Source organism: Carcharhinus amblyrhynchos, chromosome 20 (genome assembly GCF_965287045.1).
Source record: "Carcharhinus amblyrhynchos chromosome 20, sCarAmb.v2.hapA, whole genome shotgun sequence".
NCBI classification, from domain to species: Eukaryota; Metazoa; Chordata; class Chondrichthyes; order Carcharhiniformes; family Carcharhinidae; genus Carcharhinus; species Carcharhinus amblyrhynchos.
Genome location: NC_137343.1, coordinates 44,908,823 through 44,920,923, shown reverse-complemented (window position 1 = coordinate 44,920,923; position 12,101 = coordinate 44,908,823). Strand labels below are relative to the sequence as shown.

At 40.5% G+C, this 12,101-nt stretch overlaps 1 protein-coding gene across 2 annotated transcripts in view; it reads left to right on the top strand.

The window, feature by feature from the left end:
- Positions 1-12,101, top strand: part of LOC145355970 (septin-2) — a 121,627-nt gene that overhangs the window by 47,708 nt on the left and 61,818 nt on the right. For both annotated transcript variants that reach the window (XM_080208504.1, XM_080208505.1), the window contains exons 6-7: positions 809-943; positions 3,251-3,368. In XM_080208504.1, the coding sequence (XP_080064630.1) occupies positions 809-943; positions 3,251-3,368 (253 nt within the window). The remainder of the gene's footprint in view (positions 1-808; positions 944-3,250; positions 3,369-12,101) is intronic.

Sequence of the window (12,101 nt, the reverse complement as noted above, 5' to 3'; positions counted from 1 at the left end):
ACCACCCCCCCCTCCCTCCTGCCTATCCTTCCTAAACACTTGATACCCCTGGACATTCAGCTCCCAGTCCCTGTCACCTTGCAGCCACGTCTCTGTAATGGCCACCAGATCATATCCATTTGTGCTGATCTGCGCCACCAGCTCATCCACTTTATTCCGAATGCTTCGTGCGTTCAGATAAAGCCCCTTCACCTGGACCCTATTTGCCGGAACAGTCCAAAGATGTGCGGGTTAGATTGATTGGCCATGCTTAAATTGCCCCTTAGTGCTCTGAGATGTGTAGGTTAGAGGGATTCGTGGGTAAAATATGTAGGAATATGGGGGTAGAGCCTGGGTGTGATTGTGGTCACTGCAGACTTGATGGGCCGAATGGCCTCTTTCTGTACTGTAGGGTTTCTATGATTTCTTTCTATGATACTTACAGAAAAAAGTAATTAATTAGCTCTGAAGTTCTTTTGGGGCATCCTGTAGATTTGCAAGCGGTTGGTTCATTCTTACCGTCTGCCAATCTTGGTAAATGCAATGTGGCATTCTTGATTACTAAAGTTAATATTGTGGTAAGATCTGAAGGAGTATGAAAACACTCGATTTACACTGCAGAAATATCCAGAAGAGAATTTTTAAGATCCGTTTGCTATGTAGTAAAATTGACGATGATGTGTCTGGAGCAGACATCTAGACTACCTATATGTAACAGTACTTAATTGGAAGGTAGTGGGTCAGCATTAAGTTGTCCAAAGACCAGATCTTCCAGTACAATGATGATTGGTGCCATTGTTTCTCACATCACACCCTTTTTCTCTTTCAGCTTCAGACCCATCATTCAATACATTGATCATCAGTTTGAACGATACCTTCATGATGAGAGTGGCCTGAACAGACGACATATTGTAGACAACCGAGTCCACTGCTGTTTCTACTTCATCTCCCCCTTTGGCCATGGGTAAGAAAAGTCGTTCTACAGGTATAGGATCAAAATGTGCTGCCAACATGTATACCATTGCCGTTGCTATAACAGACGTGTTTAAGGAAGGGTACCCAATGATGCTGTACGTTGTTGTGCCAACCTTGAGTGAGCAAGGCCATCTAATCTTTGTACCATGTCAGAATGAGATATGAGCAAGAGTAACCGCTCAGAAGTATTACACCACCACCCTCCGAACCACAAATAAAGTAGCAGAAGAGATCTATTGGAATCATGGAATGTGACACCACTGAAACACATTATTCAGACAATCAGATCAGAGAGTTGTTTTTCATGTATCACCAGTCCAGCCCCACCCTCCTGCTGGCTCCCTAGACTCTTTTTAACTTAGTATTATGAAGCAACTGTCTCATTCCTTTCATATTCTTCAAAACTTCAATCCAATCACCTCAAAGCCTTTCTTTCCAAATAAAACAAGTCCAGTTTCTTTTTTTATTGTTATCACTCAAAATTTCTGTTTCTGTATTTTTCATTTCTGTTTCAAAATAATAAATATGTCATGTCTTATCAGATGATTTCTGTTTATTCCTTTCTTATTTCTGGTATTCTTGGCTGAGATTTCAGGTCTGTGTAATAAGCAGTTCAGATGCAGTGGAAATAAGCAATCAATTTAAATTTGACAAAGAAGCATACAAAATTCTATAGGATAGTGCACGTGTGGGACAAACTTTCAGAGAAAGTAGCTGATTTGGATAGATTAACATTTTCAAAAATGAGCTGTATTCCTATGCACCCATTTATTATCATTTATTAGTGTCACAATTAACACTGCTTACATTAACACTGCAGTGAAGCCATTGTGAAAATCCCAGTTGTCAAATGGAAATTGGAACAACTGGCCAACTGAGCTGCTAATTGGCATCTGGTTTACTCCATCCTTAAAGTTACAAAGCCAATGCTTTGTATGGATCAAACAAACTCAAATCAATTCCTTGCTTACTTCAAAAACCAAATTCAGAATCTAATTGAATCCAATGCAAAGCCTTCTCCAGAGAGACAAACAAAACTGGGACATGGTTAACACTGCTGCCTCACGGCACTAGGTACCTGGATTCAATTCCGGCCTCTGACCATTGTCTGTGTGGGGGTTTGCACGTTTCCCCAGTGTCTATGTGGGTGTCCTCTAGGTGCTCTGGCTTCTTCCCATACTCCAAAGATGCGCAGTTTAGGTTGAGCGGCCATGCTAAACTGCCCCTTAGTGTCAAGGGGACTAACAGGGTAAATACATGGGGTTACGGGGATAGTTGTCATGCAGGCTCAATGGGCTGAATGGCCTCCTTCTGCATTGTAGGGATTCTATAATTTTAACATCCAAGCTGACAAAATGAGGTATTGCACCCTATCTTGGGCTTGATTTGATGCTCCTTGAAGCTAAAGCTTTGTTGCCCCATGCTTGTAGCAGCAATTCCTGCAGGGGTCTAGTCCACGTTATTGCATTTTTCCTCTCTTGGAGCTCTCTCTTCATGCCACGCTGCTCAGGTGATTTCAGATAGCTATTATCCTGGGAGGAGAGGTGAATGCTTTATCCTGTGCTTGGTAGTTCATGTATAAATTGGGTTGGAACTATTTATGTTAATTCTTTTCCCTAAAGTTTATTGTTTTGAAGTTGTTTCTTTTAATTTCCACTTACACAAATGTGAAATCCTATTTAATAAACAAAGCCTACTTCCTCTGCAAATGTTACTGAAGATATTTGTCTTCCAGTAACCTTGCATTTATTATAGAAGTTTAACTTGAATTTTTGTTACCTTACTTGTCCTCTCTCAATATGATTGTTAATTTTGGGCCGTTGTTCAAGAGTTGCCAATGGTCCATGCTTCGTGTAACCATTCTTATGGAAGCCTGGTCCTTGAATGTAGCAGGGACACTTTCTGGAGGGTGTTGTAAACTGAATTGTCAAGTGGTGAACGCATCTCTTGTGTAGCATTCTTTATTCCCTGTATTTTAAAAGCACAAGTGTTATTTTTAATGTATTCACAGCTGCAGGTACTGGGGACTGTAGTATTCTATACCACTTTTGTCAGTTGAAATATGTGAGTGAACCTAGATGCTGGAGTCTCGTTCTACAGCAAGCTACAACTAAGTTTACAAGACCAAAAGCAATGCTAAACCAATAATCAAAAAAAAACTTAGTCAATGAGGACTTAACCATACCAGAGACAAACTTCAATTTTTGGAAATATTGAGTTCTGTTTTTTTGTTTCCTATGTTGCAGTGGAAATGGGAAAGTGTATGTCGTGCTTGACTGTTTGTTTTGTTATACAGCTTGAAGCCTCTAGATGTAGAGTTTATGAAGGCCATTCACAGCAAAGTAAATATTGTGCCAGTGATTGCCAAAGCAGATACATTGACGCTGAGGGAACGGGAGCGACTGAAACGCAGGGTAAGTGGTTCTCACTTGTTATCTTTGCAAAGACCTGGGAGAATATGGTTGCATAAAGCTGAGTGAAGTCTTAACTTTTTTTACATTTCACTCGTCTGCTATAAATGTTGTCAGTTGTTTTCTCTGGAAATTGGACATGAGCATCCATAGAATTTTTCTAAGCCTTTCCTGTAATGTTTGGATATGTGCAGTGATGTCACAGCCAGAGTCTTCTCTTCTCTGATTGTTGGTATTATCTTAGTATCATGGGTGTTGGATTCCATTCTTGGTGGCCATTCTGGCAATAAGGTTCCTGCATGGTACAGCAGTAGCTGTTTTCAGGCTATCCTATGATTCTGTAGTGAACTGAAATGTTTAAATCCGTCCAGGCCTGGCAGTAATTCCCTGGAATTGAGAGAGTCTGCGGCTGGCTTTTTTTGCTGTTACTCTCTTTCCAGTACTGAGTTGGATGGTATGGTGGCACAATGGGTAGCACTGCTGCCTCTCAGTGCCAGGGACCCAGGTTTGATTCCAACCTGGGGGACTTCCTGTGTGGAATTTGGACTTCCTCCCTGTGTCTGCATGACTTTTCTCCGGCTTCCTCCCACAGTCCCAAGATCTGTTGGTTAGGTGGATTATCCATAATAAATGCATGGGATTGTGGGTATAGAGTAGAGGGAAAGGCTTGGTAGGGTGATCTTTAGGAGAGTTGGCGCAGGCTCAATGGGTCGAATAGCCTCTTTCTGCACAGTAGGGATGCTGTTTCCTACATTGCAACAGAATTGCATGGATATATTTTTTTCTAATTTGCTTGCTTTCTGTTTGGGCTTTGAGTATGGAAAGGGTTAAAATTAAGAATGAGTTTAGCAATGGTGTCTATTTGTGACAGAGTCTTTGTTTCAGTATCCTTTGCAGTTGGGTAGCTGGGCCGCCCAGTACATAAATTGTAGCTGACATTTGAAATAGTTACAAGGAAATATAAATGTTTTTATCAGTAAACTAAGTTGTTGCAGGGACTGCAGACCCAGCAATTTCAATGTGCTACATCTTGTTCTCAATGCAGAAATTAAGATTTCTGTGCAATTCTGCTTATCAAAAGGTTGAGGTTGTTTTTGTAACAAGTCACAAACCAGTGATAAAGACACCTTTCCACCATTACTTCTGAAAAAATAAATATTTTGAGTAGGCATGCAGCGTCTTTTCACAAATGTTCATTTGAAAGGCTGATTGTGATTCTCTGCAGACTACTTTTTGAATCCTGGGAAAAGTGCTATTTCTTAGCCTATTATTCTTCTGTTCTTGGCTTGAATCAAGCTATGCATCCTGTAAAGTAGCACTGCAATATTTGTATTAAAACCCATTCAATGAGTCATGCTACAAGTGAACAGCACAAAAAAACCAGATCAGCTTTTGTTTGAAAATGGTGAACAATCAACATAAAATCACATCCTTTCACTACAGACAGAGGCTGTTCAGTCCATCATATCAGTGCCATTTCTGAAGGTGCTAACTTCATAGCCCTTTCCTATACCTTTTTTCAAATGTACACCTACTTCCCTTTTATTTTCTAAATGTAGTCTCTCTCGAGCACACGGTGTTAAACAAGAAACGTGTTGTCTTCATTAAAAGACTACCTCTGCGTTCTGCCAGAGTTAAAGTGTATTTATTTATTAATCACAAGTAGGCTTACATTAACACTGCAATGAAATGACTGTGAAAATCTCCTAGTCGCCACACTGCGGCAACTGTTCGGGTACACTGAGGGAGAATTTAACATATCCAATGTGGCAAGGTGATAGTGGTTAGCACTGCTGCCTCACAGCGCCAGAGTCCCAGGTTCAATTCTGGCCTTGGTTCACTGTCTGTGTGTTTGCACGTTCTCCCCATGTCTGCATGGGATTCCTCCAGGTGCTCTGGTTTCCTCTCAAAGATGTGCAGGTTAGGTTGTTGGCCATGCTAAATTGATCTTGGTGTCAGGGATTAGTAGGATAAATGTGTATGATTGCCAGAATAGGGCCTGGGTGGGATTGTGGTTGATACAGACTCGATGGGCAGAATGGCCTCATTCCATACTGTAGGTATTCTATGCATATGCACCTAACCAACACATCTTTCTGACTGTGGAAGGAAACCGGAGCACCCAGAGGAAACTCATACAGATATGGGGAGAATGTGCAGACTCTGCACAGACAGTGATCCAAGCCAGGAATTGAATCCTGGTCCCTGGTGCTGTGAGGTAGCAGTGCCGCAGTGCCACCGTGCTGTACAAAATATAAAAATTGTACAAGAGTTCTACAAAAAGAAATGTTTCCTCTTATTCTTGGAGCAGTTGATGTGTTAATTTGGCACTCCTGCCTTGATTCAGAAGATTGTGGGTTCAGGATTTACAACATGACTTTAGTATGTAAACTAGTTTGATAGTTCCGTGTATTATTGAGGCAGCGCTGTATTCTTGAAGGTGCCTTTCAAATGATAGGGAACAAAAATCTCCATTTGTTCGGTTCAGGTGGAAGCAAAAGAAGAGCAGGAAATTCACCCTTTCCTTGCCAACATTTATCACTGAAACATTTATCCTATTAAGAAATTAGGCTAATTGTTCATCGCTATTGTTTGTTTGAGAGTTTTTTTTAGTAAATTGGTCATTGTGTTGTATGCAAATGCAGTAACTACACTTCAAAGGCAGGTCTTTGGTTGTGGAGCACCTTGCGGATATGAATAACTCTATACAAATGCAAGTTCTTCCTTTAATGCTATGTTGGTAAAGTTTCTTTAAAAATGGAGCTGAATGCAGTTTTAGCTAAGAACAGAATTGAAGACCACGGACAAGCCTGCTCTCCCTTCTCACAAACACTTTCTTTTTCTGAGTATTATGTGTTCTCTCAAGTAATATTTTTGGCAGAAAAGCTGGGAAATGCAACTGAGTTCATGAGACTGGCAAATTTTGAAAACGCTGAAGTTCATGAAGCAAGGTCATAAGCATGGTAATGTTAATTGCAAAATGGTTAGCTTGACAAAAATATGGCAAAAATATTGGAGCGCAATGTAAATGAAGCGATTGGATTACAATTAATGAGTAATGCCAATGGGACAGAGTTTCCGCTTTGAGTGCAGTCAGAAAATTGTGCACATCAGTGTCCTCAAAACTGAGCTGGTTAGGTTATGGTTGAACTTTCCACTAAATATCTTTGCATAATCACAAACAGAAATCTTGCATGAATGAGCACAACCTAATAGTTTTGGTTCTTTCTATTATTAAGTATTCTTTGTATTGAAGAGTGGTAAACTGGTAGAGTTTTGGCTATCAACACAAACAAACATTATTTTACTTCAGGTGTCCCAACCTCCACTTGTGGGTAACCTGTTTAAAAGTACTGCAAATTACTTAAATGATCCAATATACACGCTTTATCAGTTTCCTAATATAGTAAATATTTTTGGTATGAAAGCATTTAAAACATGCCTGTTAGTGAGATTAGCTGGAAGGCTCTTTTGTACCTTGCAAAGGAGCAATGGGACGAATGGCTTCCTTCTGTGCCTTAAATTTCGATCATTTCTAGTGTGCCTAAGAAAATGAGTGCAATTGGAGGAGCCTTCCACAGGCAACAGAACTTGCAATTTTAACATGGGATTGTGACCAGTTTAGTGGGTGAAGGCTGCTTCAGGTAAAGTAAAATTTGAGTCAGTGGAAAAGATTGCAATAACGTGTAAAGTGCGGTATATGCTCATGTAAAAACCTGGTTTTTGAGACCAAACTTTTGGGGCGGTGACTTATGAATGAATAATATTTTTGTGGTTGAAATCGTTTCACAGCAGGCTGACAGAGCATGTATGAATCGCTCAGTACCACATGGAACTGCCATTCCTGTTCACTGTCTCCCTGCCTGGCTCTTGCCACCGCTTCCCTGCTAACTTTGGCCATCACCTCCCTCTTGTTGCCCCTCTCACGTACCCTTGTTCAGCGAGTGTTATACAGAGAAAGTGGCAAGCGGAAGACTTGAGCAAGGAAGCAGCGCACAGGAGAAATGTCAAGCAGTTGCTTGGTTGAAAGAGTTAAGGTTTCTTGACAAAAGTCAAAAGTTGATTTTTACATGAAATCTTCTAGAGCATATAAGATACTTATGGCTGTAACTCATGTTTTATGCTCTCCAATGTTTTGTCCTTGTTTGACTGCACTGGAACCTGGGTGCAAAGCTAGTGAAAATATTTTCTCAACTAATGAATGTATAAAAGATTGGGTACATTCATATTGTTTTTGAAATTCATTGTAGCTATTATAATTCATCTCAACCAAAAACAAGAGGCCTGAAGATGCAAGGGTAAAGAAGGATGCTGTTTGAGACCTTGAAAACTGTTTACAGGATGCAGATCAAACTGCTATGTTGGCCATGAAGGGGGAATCATTGATAGAATTCCCTGTGGACTTTGTGAAACACGAGCTTCCTTATTGAGTGAGCGGAGATGAACAGCAGGATCTTAACATGCTGCTCAATCCGGGCCACTGTTGTAGGTCCCAGGGTACAGATTTGCAAGCTGCAGGTGCGGCTTCTTGTTTAACAATAAAGGGTTTCTGGTGACGGGAAACTGGTGTTGACTGAATTACTACACAATGTTTAAGAATGGCTGCCTCTGTTTTGCAAGCCACTTTCTGTTCTTCTGTGGCTGAAACCGACTCATCAATATTTTGTTCAGATGACATGATAAATACTAGTCCCATGTTATAGATGCAGAATAAAGAAAGAAAGCAAATCAGTCTCCCTTAATTCAATAGGTAGCCTAAGTACAGATCTGAGAGAATGGGAAAGACGCAAAGACCAGCTAAGGATGAAAAATTGTAGAAAAGAGAGTGGTCAAAAGCAATATGGGGCTTCCCTGCAACTGATGACATGTGAATTGCCAATGCAAAGCTCTAATTTTTAAACTATGCCCTTAGTTTTAACCGGCAGAAACAGTTTCTCTACCTACCATATTTGTTCCCTTTAGCATCTTGAACATTTCAAACAGGCATCGCCAACTCTTCTCCACCCACCTCTTAACCTTCTAATTTCTGGTGAATATATCCTTAATTTGTGTGATTTCTCAATGCATCATCCTGATGAATCTGCAGTGCATTCCCATGGTCTGGTGCTCACTGTTTGTAGTTCTCTAGTGAGTGTCTAACCAGGGAGTCAATACCTGTAGAATAACTTATATCAAATTCTATTGCAATGCTCTGGTTATAAAGATCACTATTTGATGAGCCATTTTGATTATGTTGAAACTTTATAAAACCCTGGTTTAATCTCACCCTGGAGTATTGTGTCTGATTTTGGGCATTATGCTTTAGGCAGGATGGGGAAGCATCAGAGAGACTGCAGAAAAGACTTACGAGAGTGAGTCCAGGGATGAGGTACTTCAGTTATGTGCTTAGATTGGTGAAGCTGGGGCCAGTCTCCCTGGAGAAGTGAGAGTAGAGTGGAGATTTCAGAGAGGTGCTCAAAATCATGGGATGTCTGGGTAGAGTGATAAAGAAACTGTCCCCATTGGAGGAAGGTCAAGAATCAGATAACTTCAACTTAAAGTGAATGACAAAGAACCAAAGATGAGAGGAAAATTGTTATTACTTAGCAAGTGTTTAGGATTTGGAATACATTTTGTCTGGTGAAGGGAGATTCAATCATGGCTTCCTAAAGGCAATTCGATAATTAAAGTGAAACAAATTGCTGGGCTACAGTGAAAATGCTGCAAAGTAGAACCAGATGAGTTGCCCTTGTAGGGAGCTAGTGTGGACATGAAGAACTGAATGTCACCATCCTGCGCAGTATCTATTCTATCCATTGGAATGTTATTTGTAAGCTGTAACTTAATCATGTCACTGGCTATGTGGAATGGATATCTGGGCTAATGGTGTAAACTTCGTGATCATTGGAGGGGCAATGCCTGATTTCTCAAATGGCCTTTCCTAGCATTGCTCCAAACTCTTCAAAAACAGTCGTGGTCGGATTTTCCAACTCTTTTGCCAATGGGATCTTGTGGTCCTATCAAAGGCAAGCCCTTCCACAGGCAGGACGAGCGAGCCATGCAGAACACCGTAAACACTGGTGTGACCTAAAGATCCTGCCGGCAGGTATTGGTGAGGTACCTCCACCACTGGAAAATATGCAGTGGAAGGGGCTGGAAAATCCCATCCATAGTAACTGAAATAAAAACTGAAAACATTGTAAATAGTCAGCAGGTCCAACAGCATCTGTGGAAAGAGAAACTGAGCTAATGTTTCAGGTCGATGACCTTTTGTTGATACATTCTGTCCCAGTGACCTGTTAGGCACTCCATTCCAGATGTGAATGTTGAATATAATTAGCAAGTTCTTCTGGTTTCCATCTATTGAAGGAAAAAATTGAATTTTGAGAAAATGTAAGCCCACCCAAGACTTGAGAGCAGCTTTCAAATCTGGAAAGGCTCTTATCACTGCCCTGCCATTCCTGACGAGGTGCAAGACACCCTCCTAGTAATGGGCAAACCCCCTCCAGTCAATCTCCTCTTCCTCTGACATCAGTATTGCTGTTTTCAGCCTTTTCTGGTAGCTCCCTTTAAACTGCTATTGCACTCCCCCAGTTCCAGCCTCTTGCAAGTTACTGATTTTCATTTCTCCACCTCTAGCAGTTATGGCGTCAGCTGTCTCGGCTTAAACTTTAGAATTCCCTCCGAACACTACTCTGCTTCTTTTTCCTTCTTTAAGATGCTGTATGATTCTTCCTGTTTGACAAAGCTTTTTCTTACCTGCCCTGATGTATTTATCCTGTGTTATTTGGTGTCAAATTTTGTTTGATAATGTTCTTATGAAGCATCTTTGGATGTTTTACTACCTTTATGTCATTATATAAATGCAAATGTTTGCTTCTCCTTATGTCTTTTGTGTCAAACTTGAGGATCTTCAGGCTCCATTAAACTCCTATTCTAAATCAAAACTGTGGCGGTCCTTACCATCATGTGGGTATGCCAGCGTTGGACTGGCGTAAACACAGTAAAAAGTCTGACAACACCAGGTTTTAGTCCAACCTATTTATTTGATAATATTCTCACAAGCTTGTGAGAATATTATCAAATAAATAGGTTGGACTAAAACCTGGTGTTGTCAGACTTTTTACGGTCCTTACCATCTTCAGCCTACCAACAATCTTTACCCTTAAAATCACAATTTGTCATCGCACAATCTAATTTGCCTGATTTAACAAGTCATTTTTCTTCTTTTTAAGACTTGGTACCATTCCCACACTATTCACATACTATTCACATATACCTTATTTTCTCAAAGAAGATCCATCGTTCTTGTGCTTCTGGACCCTTCTGATGTATTTGTGTGGATGTGTGAAAGCAGTGTAACTGAATTTCATATCACTATCAGAAAGTGTCAGTTATGTTGTGGAGTGGCAGAACATTTTAGAATAAACATACACAATGAACATTTACAAAACAATTGTCAACATGTTTTATAGCCATTCTACAATGAAAGCTTTGTGAACTGAAAACTAATATTTGCACGTATTGTTTTTCATGAGAAAGTTAATTGTAAGAAGTCTGACTTTTGGGAGGAGCGGGACTGAATTAAATAGACTTTCGGGAAGAGAATGACAGGCTTTCTTGTGTTGTAAATCTACGTTTCCACAGGAAAGCTGAAGGCAGATATGACTGTAATAAATATTTCAACAGCCCTAGCTGGGGTTTTCCCTGCATTGTTTCACTTGGTGTTATCAGAAGGATCACTGCTACAATGACAATTTAATGCTTTTCCTTGGGCAAAGTTGTTAGATGGCTGCTGAAATGGGATATAATTGATCTGAATGTCACAGTTGCCTAACATCTAGCAAGCATTATTTTTCATGAGAAGAAGTTGTATTAATGAACCGCTCCTGTACTTCACAGCATCTGGTGGCTGTGCAGTTGGAGAAAAGGAGATCTAGGCTGCAATAAATTCCAACCTTGATCTGCATCCCCTGCAGTTGTAATCTAGAGACACTAACTATTTGGATTCCAGCTATTCATTTTGAAACTGCACTTGGAATGTTGCGGAAGGATGAAGTTCATCTTCTGATAGTAAGCGGGAGTATTCAGTCGGTTACAACGGTGTCTTTGTGACTAGCATAATTCCTGAAGCTTGTCGCTGGAATGTTATGGTATGTACAATGTCTCCTGGGGCTAAGCTATACAATTTTGTAATCTTACTGAGGGGATTGCCATACACGTGGAGCACTAAGATGTGATTGTAGCCTTGAAGTTGTTACAGAATTTTCTTTGAACTTTTCATATGGTAGGATTTATTCCATTTTGCTTCTGTTTTCTTGATTGTGTGGTAACAAGTGCACTGGCCACAACATTGATTACTGTTGTTATTTTCCACCACTTGTCTAGATCTAACAGATTTTCTCTCAAGCATTTTGCACATGCTGGTAAGATCTTTAAAATATTAGTATGCTCTTAGTATAAAACGTGTCAAGACAGTGGTCAAATGCACTGTTTTTCTACCTCACAACCTACTGTTCTGGGTAATGTTTTTGTATTCAGTCACTAGGGGTTCATAGCTGCTTTTATTTTTTATTCATTTGTGGGACATGGTCATCACTGGCTGGCCAGCATTTATTGCCCATCCTTAGTTGCCCTTGAGAAGGTGGTGGTGAGCTGCCTTCTTGAATCGCTGCAGTCCATTTTCTGTGGGTTGACCCACAATGCCGCCGTTATGGAGGGAATTCCAGGGTTTTGATCCAGTGGCCGTGAAGGAAC